Source organism: Phoxinus phoxinus, assembly GCF_949152265.1.
Source record: "Phoxinus phoxinus genome assembly, chromosome: 1".
Taxonomy (NCBI): domain Eukaryota; kingdom Metazoa; phylum Chordata; class Actinopteri; order Cypriniformes; family Leuciscidae; genus Phoxinus; species Phoxinus phoxinus.
In genome coordinates, this window is record NC_136876.1 from 22,766,971 (window position 1) to 22,794,678 (window position 27,708).

The window sequence follows — 27,708 nt, forward strand, 5'->3', positions numbered from 1 at the left end:
ACACACAGGCCTCTTATCTTCAGCACACCTTTCAAACATCTGAAGACTTGTGCAGGCAGCCCTCTTTGTTTCTTTATCAGTCTCTTTCACTTGCTGTCTCTCCCTCAGTAGCCGTCAGTCTTCTCAAGACCGTCTCCTCCCTCTTTCGTGAAGGAAGCATTCATTCGTTTCCAGGTATGCACTAAAAGTTAAATGATTTCTGAGAGATCTCTTTTTCTTTCTCTGTCTCTCTGATTGAAAAAGGGTATGTGAACTTGCGATATGTGGATGTGTTTTCAGCCTGACTGAGCTTGAAACCTGAGTGAAAACGCGTCAGCGCTTTTATTGGACTGAGGCGGTAAAACTCAGCCAAGCCAAAGGTTAACAATTTCAAATTCTTCTCTTTTTATTTTAATGATTTTCCTTCTTAACGGGGCGTTTTCGGGACGAGGTGCCAAGTGTGAAGTGCTTGTTAACCCTCAGCTGGGCGCCTTCTTTAATGAGGAGTCTTTATTCTCATCCTCTCACTGTGCTGGGTTTTTTTTTGTTTTTTTTTGGAAGGGATTTTAATGCTTATCTGGCAACCCTTTTCAAGTTTGTTATAATGGTTCTCTTTATCTAACAGAAAACACACTCGAAAGACTGTCACACACACAGCAACCCTTATTCCCTTATACCCTTATGTGCGTGTGTACAAATGGATGGCTAAATGAACAGAAGCTTTCTGTTAAGTGCTCTTATTAGCTGCAGCAATTACACTAGCAGGAGGCATTAACACACACACATACACACAGAGACTTATTAATCCGTCTTAAACAAGGATTTGTTATTTAAAAGGTACAGTGCTATGCATAAGTTTAGACACCCGTGCTAAAGTTGCCTAAAAAGAGGAATAAAAAATCATATTTTGGAAATTGATCTTAATGCCTTAATTTTAAAAAAAAGAGGATCCAACCTTTAAGGACACAGTTTTCTTTGTGAATTAATTATGTATCGTAAATAAATAAATGTTCTTCCTTAAAATACAGGGTGCATAAGTCTGGACACCCTTATGTTAAATTCCCATAGAGGCAGGCAGATTTATATTTTTAAAGGCCAGTTATTTCATGGATCCTATGCATCCTGATAAAGTTCCCTTGGCCTTCAGAATTAAAATAGCCCCACATCCTCACATAGCCTTCACCATATAGAGATTGGCATGGTTTTATTTCAGTTAGCCTAATAGCTGGTTTAATTTGCATTGAGAGATGATCTTATGGAAAGTACCCCATACCCATTTTTTTTTTTTTTTTTTTACATTATTCATTCACAAAGAAAATTGGTGTCCTTAAAGGTTTGATTTTTCCTCATTTTTTAAATGAAGACATTAAGATCAATTTCCAAAATATTATTATTTTTAATTCCTCTTTTTAGGCAAATTTTTAGGCAACTAGGCATAAGTTTAGACACATGGGTATCTAAACTTAGGCTATGCATAGCACTGTATATAAAAATAGAGAAGTTCATAAATTTGTTTGTATATTATCAATTTGTCATTTCAGTTTAGTTAAATCTTTGTTCCGTTTTCATTATCGTGGTTTGTTCTAGTTTTATATTATACCAAAAATAACACACACTACATTTTATTTTAAGGCCAGTTTTGGAGTCATAAAACCTTATTTTAGTTTAAGTTAAGTTTTTTCCCCCAGTTATTTTTGTTTTATTTCAGTTCAAACTGTTTTTATAGTTTTTAATTATTTTAGTTTTCTTTTATGCAGCTAAAAATGAACATTCTGGAAAGAAAAGAGGTGTGTATATATTGCAAACAATTACTAAAACTAAAAATGAAAGATAATTCAACATGAATAAATACTATAATCATATTATATAAATGGTACAAAAATAACACTGATCCATCATAATGCATCACACATAAACCAGAATTAACGCATGTTCTTTGTCACTGCAGGTCTATCTGAGCTAGCGAGTGATGATGTGACAAAACTAGAACGAGTGAGAAATGAAACCCGGAGAGGAGTTGAAACAGAGCAGTTACAGAATGCGTGTGTGTGTGTGTGTGTGTGTGTGTGTGTGTGTGTGTGTGTGTGTGTGTGTGTGTGTGTGTGTGTGTGTGTGTGTGTGTGTGTGTGTGTGTGTGTGTGTGTGTGTGTGTGTGTGTGTGTGTGTGTGTGTGTGTGTGTGTGTGTGTGTGTGTGTGTGTGTGTGTGTGTGTGTGTGTGATGCAGTAGCTGCGATAGAGGTCACAGATTGAAACCCGAGTGTAAGAAAGTCCAACGGCCTTATCGATCCAACAAAGGAAAGAGCTCAGCACATCTCTCTCTCTCTCTCTCTCTCTCTCTCTCTCTCTCTCTCTCTCTCTCTCTCTCTCTCTCTCTCTCTGTCACATACACACACGGACACATGCCACTTAAATCCGTATGAGCTGCAGGAAGTGAATCACCATACATCATGGACCACCAGCGTCGAGAGATACTGGTCATTCAGACATGTGTGCCTTTGACTCCGACTGTGGTCATTCTCATGAAAGAGCTTGTTTTTAATACGCCACCCTCATCAAAGGGTATATAAATGACTGACCCACCAGAGAGATAGACATGAAAGGGTCAGGGATACACAGACAGAAAGAAAGATAGATAGAGAGAGGCAGTAAAGGTCACATAAAAGGTCACTTTAAGAAAGTTAATGAGGGACTCGCAGAGGGTAGTCATCTGTACAAGCTACACAAGGACCTCTATCACTGTGTGTGTGTGTGTGTGTGTGTGTGTGTGTGTGTGTGTGTGTGTGTGTGTGTGTGTGTGTGTGTGTGTGTGTGTGTGTGTGTGTGTGTGTGTGTGTGTGTGTGTGTGTGTGTGTGTGTGTGTGTGTGTGTGTGTGTGTGTGTGTGTGTGTGTGTGTGTGTGTGTGTGTGTGTGTGTGTGTGTGTGTGTGTGTGTGTGTGTGTGTGTGTGTGTGTGTGTGTGAGATATGGGAGAACAAGGCTGCTCTGTGGTGTAACCGTAAACACAAAGCATGATCACATTATCGTCAAGACAGTATTGGGGACATATTTAGAATACAAACTATTAATAAAGTAGTTGAATTACAGTCATGTTGTGCTTTTGAAAAAGTAGCTTAGTTTTCTACACTACATATTAATAAGAAAATATAGTTTGCAACCGTAAATGCAGTTATGTATTTTTAACAATACTACTGTTTGGGGTCTGTAATATATGTTTAGTTTTTAAAAGAAGTCTGAAGTTATGCTCACCAAGGCTGCATTTATTTGATCAAAACTACAGTGAAATATTATTTCAATTTAAAAGTAATTTATTCCTGTGAGTGCAAAGTTCCCCAACATTGCTAACGAAAACAAGCCATCTCATTTTAGCTTTTTTTCTCATTTTTTCCTCTGTTTGTCTCTCACCTCACAGGAAAGGCACATGAGGGCAGGAACTGATGCCAGTGAAGCTGAACATTTGTGTGTGTGAGTGTAACAGACAGCACTTGCAGATGTTTTATGATTTGCAGGTTCCATCTGCAGAGATATCTCTCCTCTCCTTATGCTGCACTACAGCACACACACAAAGCAGAATACTTCAAGCAAATATTCACCTAGTAAATCAGCAAAAAGTGTGTCATTTTTCGATTTTAATTTTTCAATAATAATCACAAATCGGTGAAGAAAAGTGAAGACTTTAAACTTTGTGGCTGTTGTTATTTCCAAACATTGCTGTTTATTGAGGTTGCTGTACTAAAGTGCTCAAAGTTTGAGTTTAGGACGGGACTATCTGTTCGCCTGTGAGGAGAACGTTCAGGAAACCTGTTTGGAAACTCATTTGGTGCCACGACTGGTGGTAGAAAGTTCACACTTCACACTATAGGAATGCGTCAGGACACAATTAGCATTTACACGATGAATTCCATGTGATCACAAGCATTTTTCAGCTACCTCCAAATGTGCTTTGAGTAAGCCAATCACAAAGCAGTTTGGACCCCCGTTTACACCTGTCTTTAGCATTGTACATTTGTGATCAGATTACCTGAGACAGATGTTAATACCGGGTGTAACACACACCAAAGAGCTACGGCTGACACCAAACCCCAAACGGACACATCCTGCCTAATCTTCCTCAGCAGCAGAAGCCATAATGACCCACACACACATACAGCCCCAGGCTTCAGACATCAGACAGTCCCACCGACCAAGTACTAGCACACTAATGCAATGACACGCCACATTACATGCCCTCTCCAGCCATGGAAACTGAGCTTTCTCTGTGTGTTTGATTAAAGAGGTAGAAAAAGGGCCAGCACTTCACTTGCTGGCCACAGCCACAGTGTTTCTTAGGGAACCATTGGTCAGGTTTGAACTAAAGGCCCTGATATACTTCAAGCGAAATTGAAGAACGAACTGATGTGACGTCATTTCGAACAAAATTAGGTCGAAACGAAGTTCGTTTAGAGTTCATTTTGGGAGTTCGAAACTGCTTGCCAAAGCGAACTTGGTAAACACCTTTGTTACTACCATTGGTCCGTGGCGATTACGTAATAGGTAGGCTCCGCCTTCTTTCATGTGAAAATCTTTTCTGGTTCATCTGGCCTTTTCAGTTGGTTGAGGTGAGACGTCCGCGAGTGAAAATAAGTCGTACTTCTGATGAAACACTGACACTGTTTTTATGTTTAATACGATAAATCTGCTTCATTTTAAATTTACTGGAGTGCCATAGAACTTGTGCAAACATAACCACGTTTCTATGATCGGATGCTTTTCTTATGCTTTATTAAAATGCTTGCTGTTTTCTCAATTTTGTTGTGTGTTACTGAGAGGAAAGTGCGCAGCACAAATTTACATATTCATCTAAACGCCGCTCTCAGCAGTGTGGGTGCCCTTACGAAAAAAGAAGTTTATTCAAGTGTGCTATTAGTATACTTCTTTTAAACTAAAAATAAGTGTACTTCTCAGAAATATACTTTATGTACTTCTCAGAAATATATTTAAAATTGCACTTAAGTATACTTGATTTATACTGACAGAAAAGTCTAAGTATATTTGGCCTATACTTGTTGATCGAGATATACTTAAAAGTATAATTAAGTATTCTAAGTATTCTTGGCTTGTACTTGTGTTTACTATTTTGATTGATTAGCTTATTAAATACTTTAATACTTTAAAACATAATATTACACACTGTCATATAAACTAACATGTTAAAGTTTATATAGTAACAAGCTTCCGGGTGGAACAGCTTATAGAGTAAATAAAATAAGCATGGAACTGAACCTGATCTTGCACACAGCGCTAATAATAATACGTTTATTCAAGCGTTCTATTAGTATACTTCTTTTCAACTAAAAATAAGAAAGCATACTTTCAGTCTACTTTTTATATACTTCTCAAAAATATTATTTATGTACTTCTCAGAAATAAATTACAAAATTAAATTAAAATTACACGTGTACTTGACTTATACTGAGAGAAAAGACCAAGTATATTTGGCCTGTACTTGTACTCAATTTTTTGATCGAGATATACTTAAAAGTATAATTAAGTATTCAAAGTATACTTGGCGTGTTAACTCTTTTGATCGAGTAGCCTATTAAATATACTTTTTTTTTACATAGTTTTTCATGTACAGTCTTATGAAACTTACATTGTTTGAAAAACATTGTTTTTCTAATTCTGTGTATCTGAATTTTTGTGTAGGCTAGTCCACTGGTAGTGTACATAGGAATTTACTTTAATTCTACTTTACTCTTTCCCCACCATTGACTGAATTTTTTCACTGTTATACGGTAGGGGGCGCTATGACACATCTTAGTACAGAATCTCCAAATCAAAAAACAGGAGAAGAAGAAGCTGAAACAAGTGATAGAAGATTGCTCACTCAAATGTAAAATAACGTGATCATCAAACATTAAACAGCGTGTAAATCTGCAAAACTGCTTAATGTTACCAAATGAAATGAAGCGTAACACATGAAGAGAAAACGACTGTGAAGCTTTGGGGGTGTTAGACTTTGGAGACTCTACTTCATCTGTGTTTTGATCATCGTTCTGAATCTGATCAAAGTCTTTGACAAAAATTTGATTTTCTAAACTTTTTTGTTTAAAATGTTACCTTTCTTTATGAAACTTATTCAAGTGTTGCTAAAAAATGATGCATGAAGCTAATAAAATGTTTTTCAAATAAAAGTACAGTTAAGGGTATTTTTCAAGAATATGTACATTTGAACATAGTGGTATAAATAGGCCTACTGCCAGTGCAAAAAGAATATATAATTAGTAAACTACAAGTATGATGTTAAGTTCACTTAAAGAAAACTTGTAGTATAAAACTACTAAACTAGTAGTTTACTGAGAGTATATTTCAAAGTGTACTTTCATAAACTAAAAATTTGCTACAATGATTAAAATAGTAAACTAGTAGTATACCAATAATTCACTTGCAGTACAAATGAGAAACGTAATTATGAACTAGTTGTGCACTTAAAGTTTACTACTGTTACACTTATAGTACACTTAAACATATACTTTTGTATACTAAAAGTGGGCCAATTTAGTCCCAAGCGGTATTAAAATAGTACACTTACAAGTTTACTACTAGTACATATTGACATTAGTACAGGCTACTTACTGCATAATGTATACTTAAAAATATACTTGAACAGTACTTAAGTATACTTCATAAAATTAACTTGAAGTATACTTTTTTTCGTAAGGGTGGCGTCAGATGTTCAATAACAGTACATCGCTGCTCACCTTTTACCCATAGACGAAGAACGAAAAAGACCTTCACCGTGAGTATAAAGGCCTTAAGTCCTAACAGAAACAAACATTCACCTGGGTGTTTGTTTAGTTTGTTTGTGGAATATGTCTATGTAGCAAGTCTACACCAAAATACCTCTTGGGGACATTATATTATATTATATTATATTATATTATATTATATTATATTATATTATATTATATTATATTATATTATATTATATTATATTATATTATTAATCATTTTAGGGAAAGTCTGCAATTTCAGCACCACTTGTGGCACCACACAGAATTGCAGTCTTTTTAAACAGTCGTGGACTGTTGTTTTTTTGTTTTTGTTTTAAAGCAATACGCTTTTTAGAAAATCAATAAGCCACATGAGGTTAACAGTGATGTTTACCCCTGTTAAAAAGGTTTTAAGAACATCTATAACCTGTTGCAAAATCACTGTAATGCACATGATTTATACTTTTTATACATCTTGCAAACCACAAACTGTGTATGTGTGTGTGTGTGTTTGCATGTCACTGGGTTTGACCTTTTGGACTGTTGTGACCTCTATAACTACAGGGCTTTGCACATAATATCCGCACTTTGACCTTTTCAACTGCAGGGCCACAAGCAGACACACGCGGAAATGACCCAGATTGATCCTTAAACACATGGAGGCAAGCAAACATTATGACTGAGACAGAGAATTTGGCTGTTAGAAAGAGTGTGAGAGAGATCAGGCACAATCACATCTTATACAGCCAAACAAAACGTTTGTGGTGTTCGTGCAGTTGCCCTTAGTGACTGACCACAGGCTACAAGTACGCATTGGTTTTTTCTTTGTGTGCAACTCAAATATGCAAGAAAAAAAGAAAGTAAATAAACTGAAAAATGAAGCAGAGATAGTTTGACAAACATGGGAACAAAATCGTATGTTTGTAACACACCATCGTAAACTATATTTCTATTTAGCTTTTAGATTGTCATTATTTTAATGAATCATTTCATTATTTTGTTTCAATTTTGATTGTTTACACATATATTCTTGATTGCGTTATTCTCTCACCATGACAATATGCATCTTCATAGGATGTGCAATTCCTGATGAGAGTCTCTATCCCCTCTTCGCAGATGGTGCAAGGCATGCAGGGGTCCAGCGAGCTCTCCCGATCAGAGTAGGTGTCTCCCAGACACTCCTCGCAGACCGTGTCGTGGGAGTACTCGCAGCGAAACATCACACCCTGACCGTGGGGACACACAGTGCAGGGCTCGCACTGGCCGATCAGGTCGTTCATGAAGAAGCCGTAGTTGCACACGCACGCAGCGTCATTCGAGTCGGTGCAGGGGGTCTGCATACGCATGAGACCTGTGCACTCTCTACACGTCTGACATCTCTCTGTGTGACTGAACGATTCAGAGAATGTCTCACCTGGAGAGAGAAAAAGAGACATAATCAGAATGACAAGATAATTACAGTATAATCTGCCTTTCTGCTGTAAATAATGACTCCCCGGGTTAAATCATTACGTCCTTAGCACTTTAATTATAATTAATCAGTGATCATAATAATAATCAGACACTACGGGCAAGGAAAAATGGTGAGGAGGCGAGGCCCGTGAAAACAGACAAAGAGAACAAAATTGGTCATCAAGGAAAGGAACAATGTGCTACATTGTGTTAAAGAGATCTCTGTGTGTTCAGTTCTGTTCACTTCAATATGGCAATGATTTCTGCAGTCAAAACACAAGTCTACCTGGCATTACTGTATACATAACGCATCTGAATTTAGTTTAAACTGCTCTCGACATAAAACAGACCCTCGACATCTTTCAGATTTCAGAATAGCTGTGTAGTCCAACGGAGAGACCCAGGTTTGTCCGGTTGTGTCGTAACAAATATTGGCTACAAGGAGCATCTTTCTCCATAAAAGTAGCTATTTTTAATTAAAAAAAACTGCAAACAGAATATAAATGATACCATATTTCATAATATTATAGATGTTTTGCAGCTCATGATGTAGTTACTAGTGAAGTGTTTTGGACTGTATGCGTTCCTGTGGTGACCGCAGCCAGTCAGTGTTGTCGTTTTTCTTTATCAGAGTGATTTAGTCCCATGGCATTCATGGATCAGGTGAATGGCTCAAAAGCTGTGATTTCTACATGTTGCATATTTCCAAGTGGTTCTACACCATCTGATCATTGAGATGTAATGCACAGCTAATGCCACTTTATTAGGTACATCTTGCTAATACTGGGTTAAACCCCCTTTTCCCCCATGAACTGACAAATATATTTTTGCCATAGATTCAAAAAGGTGCTGGAAACTGAGATTTTGGTCCATATTGACATGATGGCATGTCAATTGGTACTAAGAGTCAATATCCCCTCACACAATTACACCACCAGCAGCAGCTGATACATATTGGGAACCATTGATACAAGGACGGATGGATCCATGCTTTCATGGTGTTTACGCCCAATTCTGACCCTGCCATCTGAATGTTGCAGCAGAAATTGAGACTCATCAGACCAGGCAACATTTTTCCAATCTTCTATTGTTCATTTTTGGTGAGCCTGTGTGAATTGTAGCTTCAGTTTCCTGTTCTTAGCTGACAGGAGTGGCACCCGGCGTGATCTTCTTCTGCTGTAACCCTTCTGCTTCAAGGTTTGACGGTTGTGCGTTCAGAGATGCTCTTCTGTAGACCTCGGTTAACAAGTGGTTATTTGAGTTATTATTGCCTTTCTATCAGCTCAAACTAGTCAGGCCATTCTCCTCTGGCATCAACAAGGCATTTTCACCCACAGAACTGCCATTCACTGGAAATGTTCTCTTTTTCAGACCGTTCTCTGTAAATCCTAGAGATGGTTTTGTGTGAAAATACCAGTAGATCAGCAGTTTCTGAAATACTCAGACCAGCCCGAACCAACAACCATGCCATGGTCAAAATCACTTAAAATCACCTTTCTTCCCCATTCTGATGCTCAGCTTGCACTTCAGCAGATCGTCTTCTTGACTACATGGAGTTGATGCCATGTGATTGGATTAGATATTTCTATTACAGTTTTTCTCGATTGCTTAAACACATTTCTTGAAACTATGCCTCATATTCTCAAAACAGTAAACACAAATCCATAACGTCTCACCCAATTCCCCAAACATCCTATTTTCAGGTCAAAATGAAGCTCTACACTCAAAACCATTCACTCTTGCTGAAAAACCAAACTTTGTCCTCAGACTGGACACACAAGCCATCAAAATCAAACACACTACAACATAGTCTTACACACTGGTGTAATAAATTATAAACAACATTTCCAAAACTGGTAAGTTATGTTGGTTGTGGAGCTATTTTATCCAGTGTAATTTATTACTTACCACTATCTTGTTTTTCTTTTTCTTTTCTGGCTTCCTGAAGCATAATTCCGCTTCATTATGACTACCGAGGAGGTTTTGTATTTTGCCGGCCGCAGAGATCACGTGGTTGGCTGGCTGCTGTCAGCGAGAGGGGCCCTCTAGAGGGGTATCCCGATAAGAGTGTCATTGCACTTTACTGCATTGACTATCAAAGCGGTGCTCACGCAGTTTGTCGTTGCATTTTATTCTTAACCAGTCGTTGTCTTGGGGCCCCAGGCCAGCTCGGGGCCCCAAGCAATTGCTTGGTTTGCTTGCCTTGTCGCGACGGGCCTGCTCATAGCCCAGCCTCCCTCATAGTCATACCATGGACAAGGACATGGTCAACTAAAGTGGCTTGAATTTCATCCGAGACCACTTGTCTTCTTGCCCTTCCCCTTACCTTTCCTCCTCTTCCTATCCCTCCCTGACTTCTTTCTTCATGTCTTTCTGGATCTATTGTTCCAAAACTCAATAAACTGATTCGGGCCCTTTTATCTATCTATTGAAGGATCTGATTGATGTGTGTTAAATTTTGACTCTAAATTTTAGTGTTTTCACCTGGGCAATTGTGTGCTAACTGAGCTAAAGCTGTGCTGACTTGAGCGAACAATACTGAATAATAGTGCTTTCTAAATGACCACATGGTGTAGGCAATGAGAAATTAAGGGATTTGTGTTTATAGTTTAGTGAAATGGGTGTGCTTTTTGATAAATTGCATTATGGTTTTGAAATTTTAGTTCAAAAGCCTGGTTATAGTGTTTAAGCAATCGAGAAAAACTGTAACAAGCAGTTAAACAAGGGCTCATGTCTTCTTTGCTATTTTATTTGTCATTCCAAGAACATCAACTTACTTTTTTGAAAGTTTCTTGACTTCCTTGACACCGTTAGTAGAGCCTAAATTCAGCCCTGAAGTAATGTTTTACCTTGTTGCGTTTCACTTTACTAATGGGCTTTATTAAAGAGCTTTTCTCAAGAAGAGTTTTTTCCCCTATGTGATAATTTAAGATGCCATATGAAAATAAAACAAGAAGTTGGAAAATTATTGCACAAGCTGAAAATTATTCAAAGGGTTTGTTTCTGGTGAGGCTTCGAGTGAAATCGGCAAAGAATGTGTGACAGGCATTTTGGACGGCGTGACGGGTTCGAAGGGTTTGTAATTTAAACCCAGTGAATTTAGGATTTCAATCTTTCCCTAGATCTTTTTTTTTATCAATATATTGATTATTTTCACATGAACAATTTACAGAATAGGTTCAGTATGCAAGTACACAATCTTTATCTTTCCTTAGATCTTGTGTCTCTCTGATAACAGGAGAGGCGAGAGCAAGGATTAGAGGACAATAAGAATACGTTTGTTTGTTTTTGTTTTTACAGGAATGAGATAGCAGTTTATGCTTGATGTTCTTTATAAACCAGGTTGTTTAAAATGCCTGATCACGGCCATGGCAAACTCTTGCTTGTGTATATGAGGGTCTCTGGCTGTCTCTCTCTTCCCACACCAAAAACAACTTTTTCTCTCTTAAACAGTCCTCATTTAAAAGAAAAATAACAAATGGATCTCTTTAATATGTTTCTGCTAGACAGTATAATCAAATTAAATTGAGACTTTTGTCTCTGAGCATATTCGTAGATATCGTGTAGAATCAAAAGTCAGAGAATTTGGCATGAACATTTCTCATTACATTTTTCCGAAACCAAATTATCTTCTCCTAAGGAATTTTAGGAGAAAACATCTGAGACAAAGTTGATAATTAAATTAAACAAATGACAAGCCTTTCTGAGCCAAAACATTTTCTTCTGGACTATCGTGTGGAAACAGAAGGTCAAGTATTCATTCCCTATGTTACACAAAGCAGTAACATTTTAAACTTGTTCAGACCAATTTATGTCAGATAATCTGTCATTTCCATAAAAGGATCTGACAGATAAATCTGAGCTATTATATTGGACTATCACCTTTTCTTTTATATTACATCCAAGATCTTACAACACAAAGCAAAGGAATGTGAACAGGATGTGAACAGGATGAAAAGGCAAAAACATTTTGTTTTAGTACAGAATGCACTCTCTTTATGTCTACATAAACATTTAAAGGTGGAATCTACAAGTTAGAACCATTAACACCCAATAAACCAGTCGTATTTGTCTTAGGATGAAGATAATATTTCATGAAGAAAACCTCATAAGCGCACTCTAAAACAGCGAGCAACAGATAAACATCCGCACATTCACAATAAATGTCATCACCAGCACACTAATCTGACGGTTCTTCTTCTTTAGACTGGTTCACCATAAAGTATGGTTAAGATATTATCAAGAATTTTAAATCGTGGTTGTCTCTCATCTGTGTGTGTTCCTGTTGTTTAATTATCATGGTGCTCAACAAACAAACAAACAAACAGAGATAGGCTGAAAACCATACAGATAGATGTCTGCTGGAAATGCTCTTGTATTCCTGGAACACAGGACAGCTTTTCATCAAACACCACAAACATGAAACAAAAAACAGTCACACAGCGGTTTTCCACACTGATCCAGAGGAATATTTGATTACTCAGATGTTGCTCTTTTATAGTTTAGGAGACTTAAACATTCTGTAAATTTCCTCATGTTGTTTCAAATTGTCATTGATAATCGTCCCCTGCAGTTGACTGTTAAACTCAGATCAGTGAACTAGGTCAGTAAGCAAAACTCAACATAGCCTAAGTGAGTTAATAACTATTGCTTTGATTTGAACTTTTGATTTAAGTGTTAACTTTGTTTGAGATGTTTATATGTTTCTGACAATCGTTGACACGGTAAGATCTCAGTTGTAATATCATATTTTGATGAGAAATTTTCCAGCTGAAATCTCTAACTTAGTTCATGCTGAAAGTTGTGATTGCAGATTGATGAGAACACACTCTCAAAATAAAGGTACCAGAATAGGGTTTTTACAGCAAATGCTATATAGTACAGTAAGAGCTATTTTGGTTCCCCAAAGAACCTTTCAGATATTTAAAGTGTAAAGAACATTTAGTAAGATTTCCACTATAAAGATCCCTTGTGCAATGGAAATGTTCTACTCTCTGAAAAATGATGGTTCTTTATTGCCATTGATGGTTCCATTGAGAACCTCTAACATCCATGGAACCTTTTCCTTGCACAGAAATGGTTCTATGGCATTTGCTGTGAAAACCCTCTTTTGGTACCTTTGTTTTTGAGAGTGTGTACCGTTTCAAAAGCTATTCTCAATGATTTGTGCCTATTCGACTATCGTTGGTGCAAAGGCACAGGGTTGTACGATGATGTCCCAGGTTGAAGAGACGCTCGAAGAGACTATCTCTCCCCTGGCAGTGCATCATCACTTAAAAAGCCAGCGCTTCCCTCCAGACCGTGCAGAATCACATCCACGCTGGTATGGAAAGCTTTTCAGGCGGCGGGTCAGGCTGGTGCTGCCCTGCACACCATGGCGATGTTACAGCTGTGCCAGGCTGAGCTGCTTAAAGAGCTGCGGCACGAGCTGGGGAAACGTCCGTGAGGAGGTGTTTTCTCTGCTGCGCAGAGCCACAGATCTGTCTCTCCACGCGACCAAGCAAACGGCCTTGCCATCGGCCGTTCTATGGGTGATATGGTCGCTACGGAGAGACATCTGTGGCTGAACCTCACTGGCATCAAGGAGAGAGATAACATGTTTCTCCTTGATGCCCCTGTGGAGCCTTCCGGACTATTTGGCGATTTAGTCAATACTGTCGTCAGTAGATTTCGGGATTCTAAAAGGCATGAGGAGGCGTTTGACAAGTTCCTTCCTCGCCATGCCCAAGGGTCGGGGCTGTTGGCCACCCAGCCCCAACCAGGTCTAGCTTTTTAGAAACGAGAAGCTCAGAAAGAAGAATGTGCCTAGTCGCGCACCCCCTCGTAAGGACCGGGGACCGAAGAGGAAAGAAGAGGTCCTGAAGCCTTTGCGCCAAGGACCATGGGGCCGCAAATACAACATCAAAAACGAGCTCCTTCCCGACACCCTCACACCAATGGTCCATCCCCATCACCTCTGGTGTTTCAGGGAGCAGCGGTTTCCGGTGAAATTAACGAAGACGTTAAAATGAATACCTCTTTCAGAGAAGTTGGCAGTATGGAAGGGAATTGCCAAACATATTTCCTTGGGTCTTGAGAACCATAGAGAAAGGCTACAGAATACAGTTTGTGTGCCATCTTCCGCGTTTCAACGGCATGGTCCCCACTACCGTGAAACCAGGACAGGCCCACTTACTGGTAAAATAACTGCAAACTCTGCTGGACAAAGGGGCAATAGAACATGATCCCCTCCCAGACAGACAGTCAGATTATAACAGCCATTATTTTCTGGTTCCCAAAAAAGATGGGCTGTTGCATCCAATTCTAGACCTTTGCAGTCTGAACCGTTCTCTCAGGATATTCAAATTCAAAATGTTGACAATAAAAAATGATCATTTCTCAAATTCAACACAATGATTGTTTTGTCACGATCAACCTCAAGGATACATATTTTCCCATAGAAAATCTACCACAGCACAGGAAGTTTCTGAGGTTCGCTTTCGGAGGGCAGAGCTTACCAATATCGGGTTCTTCCGTTCAGCCTTGTCACCCAGCACATATGCGAAATGCATAGATGCAGCGCTGGCTCTTTTACGACTCCAGGGCATCCACATTTTAAATTACATAGACGACTGGCTGATATTGGCCCAGTCTCAAGAGTTTGCGCTATGACATCGAGATATCGTCCTAGCTCATCTTCAAACTCTGGGATTGAGACTCAACGCCAAGAAAAGCGTTCTTTCCAATAGCACTTAAAATCAAGCGCAGCATCTCTTTCCCGCTTTTTCAGGGAACCGGGTTACAGTCAAATTAACCAAGATGTTCTTATCAATCTGCAATCACAACTCAGGGATTTCAGCAGGAAATTATTCATCAAATTCTTCAAGAACAAATTATCTAGACTATGTTATCAACTGATATTACAGCTGAGCTGTAATTCTATGGAATCACTGTGAAACCCCCCTTTTAAACCCTTTATTTGAGTATTAAAGGTTCTAACGCATTATAGTCCTTCACGTCTATTGCGATCTCAAAATTCCTTTATTTTGGATCCCTTTACCACTCTACAGATAAAGCGTTGTCGGGATAATTTCGGTTTCGCGTATCTACCCCGAAGTGATAAAATCCTGTCTAAAAAATGTTAAGGCTTTTTTAAGGCTTTGTTAGTAGGGAATTACAAACCTGCGCACATATATTCAAATGTGTATAACTATAGAATTAATTATTGATGCGCATTGTGAGCGCAATCAGCGTTTCTTACAGGTTCGCGTTTAAAGTCTGTGTAAGAAAGAACGGTCTCGTCTTAGCGGTTTCTAATTTAATAACTAATGATCGTTGCGACGGAAGTGAATGAATCAAAACTAACTTTAGCTGGAAAATATCTTTATTCAAGAACCGCTATAAAGCCAAAGCAATCTCTGTTACCTTAAATTAACTAATAAACTAATAAATTCACTGTAAAGCCGCTTTGAAACAATCTACATTGTTAAAAGCGCTATATAAATGAAGATGACTTGACTTGAATTTGTGGAACCATATTTACCTTTATTTTTAAGAGTGCATTTTGGTTAAAGATCTCTTGAAGCATGTGAGATTACAGGGATAATTTTCTTAGGAAAACAATTTCAGCAGCCTAAGACTTAAGCAAAAAAAATTAGATCACAAAAAGAAAAACATTGAGATCACATTTGTCATTTTCTTTTTCTACATTTCCCAATATGTAGGATCTAAACACAGGGATGAAGAGCGATATTCATCACTGCAGTCTGTTGATGTTTGTTTTACACACAGATCATGTCTTTTTGAATCTGGAATGATTTGATGCGGGGCAGGCAGATGTGTTCAAGTTTAAGGTTGGCCTGAGGGTGGGGTGTTCACCTCTCTGTACTTTGAACGGAAGATTTCATTAAAACACTCGATGTTCTGTTCTTGTCATGTTTCCTCTTGTTGTGCAGGTGATGTTAAGGCTAATTACTTGGTTACCATAATCAAGGCATCTAAAACATGCAAAAACAACTGCTCAAACATGTTGTACTAACAAATATGAGATTGCTGATGCAGTGATAGCGCTGTTTTTTTATTATGCCCAATTTAAACCTAATCCGTTGTATTCATTCCCATATTATAGGCTAAATTATTTTTAATCTTCGTTAATTACCTGTTGATGTTGTAGGTACAAAATCTTCTCCATATACCACACAAACTAACACACACAGTTAATAATGTTCTTTCTAAGAGCAATAAGCTGACTGGTCTCCAGTGCTCTATGGGAGGAGAGGGGGATGATGGGTAAACATATGGGTCATGTGATGCAGGCCATGGTGAGCTCTGAAAGTGTCAGTTCAGCCGGACAAGCCTTTCAGCCCATCTGTTTGTTGTCTCGCTCTCTCTTTCGTTTCTCCTTCATTAATTATTAATGGATATATATGACCTCGTTCTGCAGTGGAGAATTCAAAGATTAGTCCATTTGTCACCCAAGGCTGGCCTAGCAAACTATCTATCTATCTATCTATCTATCTATCTATCTATCTATCTATCTATCTATCTATCTATCTATCTATCTATCTATCTATCTATCTATCTATCTATCTATCTGTCTATCTATCTGTCTATCTATCTATCTATCTATCTACCTATCTATCTATCATCATTAGTCTGTGTGTCTGTCTATATCTGTCTATCGATCTATCACCATCATCCTACGTCTGTCTAACATGTCAGTCTGTCTGTACTTAAATATCATTGTTCATTCATTTAAAAAATATGATGAGCATATGACAGGATAACTGTTATCTCATGGGTCCAACCTATGGTATTGTTTGTCTGTTTTGTGCTGTAATATTATATTACTGTAATATCCCTGCCGCCTTTGAGAGAAGAATACATGACATGGCCCACATGCCGCCTGATCTCCGTCTTACTTTCATTACTTCTATAGTTTGACTAGTGTTTACTTCTTCGTTCTTGTTTGAGTTCACTTTAAACATATCATCTTTATAGTGAGTAAAGACTAGTGTGACATTCCTATGGAGCGTGTGCATACAACCATAAACAGATGAACCGAGCACCAGCCACTTGTTTGCAGGAGTACACACCTGAACGCAGCCGTCCCTGCACTGATTATAAACGGATATCACAAAACTAACAAAAACAACGGAGAGCCCACACACACATGCTCTGCTGATGACTGTTGTTTACATGCATAATAAATTGCTCCGTCACACACACAAACGTTTCTGTCAGGAGGGCAAACGGAAAAAGACTCGAGCTGCCTCATGTCTTCCTGTAACGTCATCGGCTGAAGTCTGTGCGCTTTTATCCCTTCACAATTACAGACAAATCAGCCAGGTGCGTGAGATCTTTTTACGCTTTTCTTTCGGAGCTGGTTTTCTGCTTGGCTGTCACTTGCTGGAGGAGAACTGTAACTAGAGATGTTTGCCAATATTTTGCTGGCACATTTTAAAAGATTCTGTAAAGTAACTTAATACTGAACGGGCCTAGAAAAAAAAAAACATCCATTGCGTAATGCACTGTATTCTGATCTATAAGCACAACCATATTGGTTTATCAGAACAAACTTGAATGTGTTTCTCGCTCTCTCTTTCTCTTTTTTCACAATTCAGTTGTTCTTTATTAGTATGACTGTTTCATTTATAATAGAGTTAAAGTAATAAATCAAAGCTGCGAGGAACGGTAGAGCGGCAGCACAGGCCAATAAAAACAGCGACGGCTCCAGTCCTGAGTTCTGCTTAAATGTTCAGTAGCATTAACATCTCTCTTTCTCTCTCTCAGATGAATACGAGCTGTATTAATCTTAGGGCCCTATTTTAACGATCTGAATCGCAAGTATCAAACGTAGCTTTGTGATCTCGGGCACTGTTACTATTATACCGGCGGGATAAATGACTCTTGCGCCCGACGCAAATCTAAAATGGGTTGGTCTGAAGTAGCTTCATTATCATTATGTAACGCATATGTGTGGTTTGGGCGTAACGTGCAATAAACCAATCAAAGCGTCCTCTCACATTCCCTTTGAGAGCAGGCGCGCTTGTTCCATGGCGGATTTGCCAGGCGCACGCAACTTACATGATGGTAAAGGTGATTTCGCAGTCTTCAGAATTTTGTTTCCTGGTTCTTGGCGGACAACCCACTTTGTCAGATGTCCTTATGCGTCTTGCCACTATTGATCAAACAGGTTTGATCCATCATTACTACAATTAGCCTGAATAATTTGGTTAAATGTGTAAGCTATAGATTTATGCCTATTTTTTTCCCATCTTCATGGACACCACATTGATTTCCCTCGTGTGGTAATATTTTTCCTTGTAATTATGTATGGTTTGCAAAAATATGAACTGCTGCGTCTGTGTAGATGAGAGAAGCAAAGTGTACGCGCGTTGTGCACACGCTACATTATGGCCAAGCATGCGCCCTTAAAATAGCATATGACTACGCGCCACTGTCTTTAGACTAGGTTTTTCCTGGTCTGTGGTGGAATTGTTTTCTCAAACTGCAAAATAGCAGGTTTGCGCCGGAACATGCCTCCTCTTTCCGCTGAACCCAAAAATCAGTCCGCTATTATGTGTGTGTGAGTCAGAGATGTTGGCCAGATTTGTGATGAAATGGCGGCCGAGACAGTAGCTGCGATGGTGACGGGTTTGTGTCAATCAGTTTTCACTTCGATGACTGTGTATGTGGGGGAGGGGGAAGAGAGAAAATGGACAGCTAAATATTTCAGTAGTTGCTGATGTGTGCTTGTGTCTAGACTGGGTAGGGGAAGAGGGGGCGAGGATGCATGCGAAAGAGGATGCGAAAGAGGCGTGTGTGTTTGTGTGTCTTTGCCAACTCTCGGAGAAAGGGAACAGGAGACTAACGCAAAGGTCACAAAATGTGTTTTTGCCTATCAGTAAACAGGAAGCTTGTTTTGTTACACTAAAGATTAATGCAGATGCTTTTCTAAAATAACATTCACCGTCTTTATTTATATCTCGCAACAAAACGCACCCAGTTGGGTTATTGATGTAAAGTGTCCTGTCCTGAAACATAAGATCTCCTCTATTTCAGGCCTGCCGTCCTAAAAGCTTCTCAGCTCTCACGGAGGATTGTTCGTTCGGGAGCCGAAAGTAGGATAGAGCCCATTTAGGAAACATTCACAACAAAATAATGAGACCTGCTGTAAAACAGGTGAAAAATGGGTCTTGTCATTTCCAAATGTGCCAGTGGCTTTTCTAAATGTTTCTGTGAATGGGAAGAGTATCTACCATCCAAAAGTTTGGGGTCAGCACAATTTGTTAAAGAAATTAATACTTTAAATCGATTAAATCAACCAAAAGTGACAGTAAAGACATTTATAGTAAAGATGTGTGTAAACAAATGCTGCTCTTTTCAACTTTCTATTCATCAAATAATTAGTTTTCCCTAAAAATTATGAAGCAGCACAACTGTTTTTCAACATTGATAATAACAATAAAAAGGTTTGAGCAGCAAATCATCATATTATGATTTGTGAAGGATCATGTGACACTGAAAAATTAGCTGTGCCATCACAGGAATAATTTAAAAATATATTAACATTGACAACAGTTATTTAAAATTCTATTACTATACAATATTACTGTTTTTACTGTATCTTGCCCAAATAAATGCAGCCTTTTTATTATTTTATTTTTTTAATTAGCTACCCCCCAACTTTTATATAATACTAAACAATTAAAAATCACTATAATGTTCAATTCAAGAGTCAACTTCATGTTCAGAAAATAGTAAATCTATTGACAGCCCAGATTTCTTACTTTAAGGATTGTTTTTCCTCTTTCTGGTTTAAAGCTGAACATTTGGCCTAAATTAAAGTATCAAACACACACACACAACAGCAGCTCATATACCGTAACCAGCTAATTGCATAATTACTCACAGCTTTCTGTCAGTTCTTTGGGTATATATATGTGCACGTGTGTGTGTGTGTGTGTGTGTGTGTGTGTGTGTGTGTGTGTGTGTGTGTGTGTGTGTGTGTGTGTGTGTGTGTGTGTGTGTGTGTGTGTGTGTGTGTGTGTGTGTGTGTGTGTGTGTGTGTGTGTGTGTGTGTGTGTGTGTGTGTGTGTGTGTGTGTGTGTGTGTGTGTGTGTGAGAGAGAGAGAGAGAGAGAGAGAGAGAGAGAGAGAGAGAGAGAGAGAGAGAGAGAGAGAGCAAGAAAGCATAACTATGTGTTAATAAGTGTACGTGTGAGTGACTAATTAACGCATGAACTATTAACGCATGACTAACGCATGAACAATTCTGTATATGTCATGGCCTAAATGTTAGCATGTATGCGTATATGAGAAGTTGTACTCACTGTCTAAGCATTGACTGCACTCGGTCTGGGTGGCCCCGCACTCCTTGACCACTCCCTCTCCTGGAGGACACTGCAAACAGCACTCCCCACTGCGAGTGTAACTCCCCGACTCACACTTCTCGTCCACGGCTCGCTCCAGCTTAGAGCCAAACACCAGCCCCAGCTACAGAAAGAGAGAAATTACATTAATATCCCATCTCTCTAGGGCTCCACAGGATCCTTGTCTCACATTACACTTAAACCCTTGAGATATTTTGATGTTAATGTGTTTGCAAGGAAATATAGTCATATTGATATTCCTCAAATGATGTTTCCTTCTTCTTTTCCACTAATTGCTGCAATTAATTCAGCCTGAACCACCTAAAGTATAAACTCCATTCAAACATTGGTTTGGAGATAGTTTCACCCTTATTTGTTTTAGCATTAAATTTGGTTGTGGTTACTTTTAAATTTAGGTTTAAAAAGGTTTAAAATTCTCCTATTGATTTGGCAGAATATTGCATATTGGTTATTAAATTTTGACAGCTGACAGACGACAAGATGTGCTGAGTGTTGTGAAAGGCGCGTTTCCATTACAGATTTGCGCAAAACTTTTGCGATTTTTTTCTAAATGTCGTTAAAAAACTATTGCGAAATGACGGTGTTTCCATTAACCGATATTATGACTAAAACTTAATTTTTTTCCTCTCGCGATAAGTCATTCCAAAAATCATCTACTCAGGTGACCTGTAAATGTGCAAAAACTGTTTCCATTGCAGTTTTGCTAATTATTTCTTTTTCGAATTGTCTGAAAAACCACCTCATGCGAGCGTAAAAACTTTTTCGCGATAAATGGGAGTTTTTGCCGTATTTTCAATTCGCAATTTCAATTTGCGCAATTTGAAGGGTAATGGAAGTGGCTAGATGCTAAACTTCTAAAGTTTACCTAAAACTTTTTATCTTCTTTTTTGTGGTATTTCTAATTTATAGTAAAACGAATCTTGTTAATCCCTCATTGTGCATAAACTCCTTCATATTTGCAGCACATGTTTGGTAACAGCTGCATCACAGCATATTGTGCTGATTGGATTTCTGTCTCCAAAAGCTGGGGCGTGTTGAGCAAGATGAGACAGGCCGTACGTACGAGTTATGCATATGTCTATTAGCCTACATGTCCAGCTGTTTCTCTCGTATTGTCGCGGGTACGATTACACATACTTTACACATTGAGGTCTCACAGATCAGGGTCCGTAGAGCCTCTCTACCCAAGACTATTAATCTATTAGCCCTACCCTTCCCATATGCACTTCCTCTTTCACAGCTCCTGATCTGTTTGTTGAGTATTGTCAATAATAACCCAAGGGGTCGTAAACATCCGTACATGCAGGCACTGAAAGAGGTGTTTATGGGCTCTTTTTGTCTCGGACGACAGATGTGTGTGTGTGTGGTGTGTTTAAGAGGAATTGGAGGCTCATTAGTGAGTCGCAGACTTCACTTTGAATTAATTTACTACTGCGGCGCTTCTCTCTTGCTCTCTCAATAGGTTCAGTCTGGTCATGTGATCACGCTCAGTGCTGATGTTATAGAGTGCAGCGGTGACCGCCCACAACAGCCTTGGTTCCGGAAACGTTTTTTCCTATTCATTACAAAGGATATTCAAAGGAATTCTTTTCAATTTATTCAATAAAGTGTCCTGAGCCATGAACCACACCAACCAGGGATGAATCACATTACAAACCATAATTTGAATTAATTATTTTTTCTTTCTTTTCTTTTTTTTACAAAATTAGCCTAAAGTTAGTTGAATTGATGAGGGAAATAACTCATTACATAAAGTGTTGTGAATCTAAAGTTGAATCCAAAATGGCCGTGTGCATGTATACAGTATATTCCAATGTGTAGGTTGAAACATTACACAAATACTTTTAGTCTTACATCAGTAAGGTTTATGTCTGTGTCTAGATGACTGAGTTTCTGAATCCAAGACAAATTTCCTAAATATGGGACAATAAAGTGAATTCTCTCTCTCTCTCTCTCTCTCTATCTCTCTCTCTATTTTTCCTATTTGTCCTATCCATGGCTTGTGACTGTTATAGAAACATATATCACATCGTAGCAATCTTTGAGCTCATGCTTTTGAATGTTTTTTGAAGGGTTTATGCAATATCATTCAAATCTATATCTCAGTGGTGTGAATGAATGGCATTTTTACTTCTGGGTACTGTTGTGCTCTATTGAGCAATAAGTGGGCCTTGTTGAAGCGTTTCTCTTTATTATGGCTGTGAAAAGAAGCACAGATTCATTCATTAACCTGTGGATGAGTGTTTCAAAGACACACTCACAAACAAGCATGTGCACACACACACACACACACACACACACACACACACACACACACACACACACACACACATATAACAGGGTAATTAAACTCACAGCACATTTTTCTCCTTGCATTCATTAATGAATTAGCATACTCTCCCTCTTGCTCGCTCTCTCACTCTCTCTCTCACACACACACATGCAAACATTCTTTAATAGAAACCATAGCACATTACAAGTTGTAACAATTACACACAATTTAGACAGGTCGCCTTCATCTAGACCCCCGACAATCAAAGTAAAGAGGGAAAACCTCACTGATCTTCTGCAGTTTTCATTAAAACGTCCCCTCTTGTTCCATATCTTATACATACCTTCCTAGCCTCTCACACACTCTCTTTGCCCGTTAAGACTCCTATTTCCACCCTCCTCCTCCCCTCATCCACATCCTCTCTCACTCTCATTCAGAAACAGATGCACTGGTACAGCAGCCAACTCACCCCCTCATTTACTCTCTCTCTCTCTCTCTCTCTCTCTCTCTCTCTCTCTCTCTCTCTCTTCATCAACCCTGGCTGTCATCCTTTCTTTTTTTTTCTCAATTTGCATTCGCTTGAGTAAGTGTGCCGATGAGTTAACTTGGCAGGCTTTAATGGACTCCCCAGTATGGAGCATGCCCAATGCTTAACACATCTAACGAAAGAGTGGCTTTACTTAGCTATAGTTTGGGGACTAAATTAATCTAAATCCATAAATCTCCCTGAGGTCAAATCCAGTAATGTTATCAATTGGAAAATCAAGTAATGAGTTAAAGAAAGTCTATGGGTTTGCCCTTACTTACATACTGTGTAGCTAAGTAAATGTGTTTGCAAGGGCCTGTCATTAATGTGCAATTCAGTGATCTGCACCTGTCCGTAAAGCACTGCTATGCACCAGCCAGGAAATGAGACTGAGCTTTAAACATCAAGCCTTGACAAGCCATCGCCTTTTTCACCACCAATTAGGCGGTTTGTGTCCCCGTCAGATCTCTTGTGAAGTGCTCTAGGAGCGTAGTGGCTTCGCGCAGCTGTAAGATGGCACTCCAGACGGAGTGCTGTTGGCTCATGTGTCGGTGGAGATCCTTCACTGACTCTGTGCACCTGGATCAAACTCAATTGCCGGCTCCGTTTGCCATTTTGCAAATCAGATCACTGAAAAGAGGTCACGGTTTAATTGTGTTTAGTCAAGAGCGTGTGCATGTTTAAACTGATTTGGACCGTGTTACACGAGACTGGAGGTGGTGAGGGTCACGTAGGGTGCTCGGTAGGGGACCATGAGGGTCACATGCTTGCACACTTTTGAGTTTTTTCCCTGAGCATAAGGGCATATCCCTTACAAAAATGTACCAAATTAAGTTCACACCAAAAATACCACAGGAAGGTATATTTGTCAGCACCATCATCGTAAAAATTAAAATGATGATTATGAAATCTTATTACGTTGATAGCCTAACAATTATTATGCAATTTGGCTGAAGCAATGGTTACATTGATTATGTTTATTTTTGAAGGATTGTTTTGAATTTGCCTATTGTTGCCCATATGATGTCTAAACAGGGACATTATGGGAGCGGGGTGTAAAATCTTTTTTTATTTTATATTATTATTATTATATAGGTAAAATAATAAATAAATAAAAATAGGTAGCCTGCTTTTAGGTATAGATACGGTTCAACCATTTTTTCAAACGTTTAAGTATACAAAAGTTTAATAACAAGGTGGACATGGACTGTAGGCTTGTAGGCTACTCTATTTTCACCTGGTGAAAAACAGGTGAAAAACTAATCTTACCTAACATTTACAAAACCAAAACAGCGACATTGGGTATAATTTATTACAGATTTAATTACTGCAAATATCACACAAAAACTTAAGTTTTTCAAAAAGTCTTCAAGGCGTGCCAGGGGCGCCAAAATTCGGTAAATAGGCCTACACTGTAAATACAAAATACAAACTGTAAAACTCCATAATAAAGGCTATCTAAATAATCTTGGCTTTATCTGGCAAATAATAAATAAATAAAGCTCGTTGAATTCGTAAACTCATATGCAACTTGGCATGAAAGTTTGTTTACAGTTGGGCGCACATTTCTTCTGTGCACTGATTTCTTCTGGCACCCAAAAAACACACTTACGCAGATTCATTTCAGAAGACTATAAAGAATAGGGAAGCTGACACCTGTTCTCCAGAAACCGGGCTGCTGAGATTAGTCATCACTAGTAGGCTACTACCACAGACCGAAAGCAAGTTCCGCTGAATCCGCATCACGACAACCGGAGCATCACGCGAGCTGAAGCGGTGATCACCTGATGTCAATTAATTAACCTACATATTTCATCCAGCGGCGGTTCATCCACTTGTGCTCTTATTGCGTTCTGATCTAAACTAATGCCAACACTTACCGCTCCACAAATCAAGATCCACACCAAGGTGTCCATGTCTGATATGTCCCTTCCCTCTCAAACTGTAAATCTGTAAGTGTGAGTCGTGAAGTGAAGATCAGCCGCCCGACAGTTCATTTTAGCTCCATGTGGCTTCTGCTCTCGTTGCGTGGATGGTGTTTGGGACTTTAGGACTGTACGAAAGCGCGTGCCCTCGCTGATGCGCGCGAATGGTCCTGTCCTGTCCTGTCCTGTACTCCGCACTCGGCGCTGTCCAGCAGTGCACTGCGGAGGAGAGAGTCGTGCACGCAGATATGAGGGGGGCACGAGGGCTTGCCAACTCCCCCCATCATTTACATTTACATTTACATTTATTCATTTAGCTGACGCTTTTATCCAAAGCGACTTACAAATGAGAAACAATAGAAGCAATTAAACTAGCAGTAGGACAACAGTATGTAAGTGCTATGACCCTTCACAGTACAATCCAACGCAAAATTATAATAATTAATTTTTTTTTTTTTTTTTTTTTTTTGATAAGAAAGTGTTAGTAGTACTGGATTAAGTGCTCAAGTGCTGCCGAAAAAGATACGTCTTCAGCAGTTTCTTAAAGATGGCTACAGACTCAGCAGCTCTGGCTGAGCTAGGCAGATCATTCCACCAGCAGGGAACAGTCATGGTAAAGGTCCGAGAGAGAGATTTCGTGCCTCTTTGGGATGGCACCACCAGACGCCGCTCACTTGCAGAGCGCAAGTTTCTGGATGGCACATAAGTCAGTAGTAATGAGTTCAGGTACAAGGGAGCAGTGCCAGTGGTTGTTCTGTAGGCAAACGTCAGTGACTTGAATTTGATGCGAGCGGCAACTGGCAACCAGTGCAATTTCGTGAGGAGAGGAGTGACGTGTGCTCTCTTCGGCTCGTTGAAGACCACTCTAGCTGCAGCATTCTGGATCAGTTGCAGAGGTTTGACAGTGCAAGCTGGGAGACCAGCCAGGAGAGCATTACAATAGTCCAGTCTGGATAGAACAAGCGCCTGAACAAGGAGTTGTGTAGCATGCTCTGATAGGAAGGGCCTGATCCTTCTGATGTTGTACAAGGAAAATCTGCATGACCGGGCAGTGCTAGCAATGTGGTCTGTGAATTTCAATTGGTCATCAATTACAACTCCAAGGTTCCTGGCTGATCTTGATGGAGTTATGGATGAAGAGCCTAGCTGGATGGTGAAGTTGTGATTAAGTGCTGGGTTAGCCGGGATTACAAGTCAGCACCTCTCTCTCTCTCTCTCTCTCTCTCTCTCTCTCTCTCTCTCTCTCTCTCTCTCCCTCTAGGATGTATTTCTCTTTATCTCCAACAAAAACGCATATGCAGAAGGCTGGACGAGGCCGAGCACCTTTGATCTGATCGCAATTAGACTCATTATATTTACATATCGCTTTGCCGTCATCTGCATGTATAGGCTATCTATTCATAAATAATTTATCCTTATGAACGTATTTTCTCTTTGCACGCTTCCCCAATTCCACCACGCGCGCACAGTATTTTAATTATTAACTTGTTTGAGGATAGAGTAAAAAGTATTAGCAAACCAAGCTCTTTAAATAAAAAAATGAAAAGAAGAGAATACTTTGAGTGTACTGGGTGTGACGTCACGGGACTGGTGTAATCAAACAGACGCCACAGGAGGGCGACTGCAGCCAGTGAGTCACCTATGGTGGGACATATGAGGCGTGATAAGGCCATAGACGGTTAAATGCCAGGGATGAGAAGTTTTTACTGGTTTTTCCTTTTCACCTCCATTCTTCCGATATTTTTTCCACCTGTTCGATGTTTATGAGAAAATACTATGGAAAATACATGTGTTGTAAATATGGCTCTGAAATGTCCGTGTAGGCTATATGTGACTGGGTGCTTTTATATGCAAGTTGTTTTTTCTTAATAATTAGCCAATCACCTTTCAGTATAATTGTGTAGTAATAATAAGACATTTTTCTTACCATATTGGCAAATTATTATTATTATTTTATTTTTTACCTTTCAAAAAAAATTATGCTTAAAACGAGAGGATAAAACAATTTGCCAATGGGGTAAACAATAAACTTAACTCAAGTACATTTACTTTGATACGTTTCTGCTCATTCATAAAACGTGTGCAAATTACTCCCAAATTAGCAAACCTGCTCCTGCTGCTTTCCAATATACTTTCTCTGAGAAAGACCTATGTCATTCTGGTCTATGAAAATATCTATGCATAAATCATGTTTTCACCCCCTGACAGAAAGTGCTGAGAGTGAGGAGTGATGATCTTTTGTGCTGATATAAGATTTAAAGGTAACCTAGACCTGTAACATCATCTTACCAATCCATTAAAGCCGAGCAGGACCTTTCTTAAAGTGATCTTCATTCTTCCAATAGTCCGACTCACAGAGACTGCTGACTGGCATCAACTGACATTTAAAGATCAAATGACACTGGGATGGGGATTCGGGAACTGACCATCT

The 27,708-nt window shown here is 39.1% G+C and overlaps 1 protein-coding gene across 1 annotated transcript in view; it reads right to left on the reverse strand.

The window, feature by feature from the left end:
* Positions 1–25,500, reverse strand: part of ngfra (nerve growth factor receptor a (TNFR superfamily, member 16)) — a 49,326-nt gene extending 23,826 nt beyond the window's left edge. The window contains exons 1-3 of the mRNA XM_079612496.1: positions 25,233–25,500; positions 20,495–20,657; positions 7,781–8,143 (exon numbers count right to left, since the gene is read on the reverse strand). Coding sequence (XP_079468622.1) covers positions 7,781–8,143; positions 20,495–20,657; positions 25,233–25,268 — 562 coding nt within the window. The 5' untranslated portion in view covers positions 25,269–25,500. The remainder of the gene's footprint in view (positions 1–7,780; positions 8,144–20,494; positions 20,658–25,232) is intronic.
* Between the last annotated feature and the right edge of the window lie 2,208 nt (positions 25,501–27,708).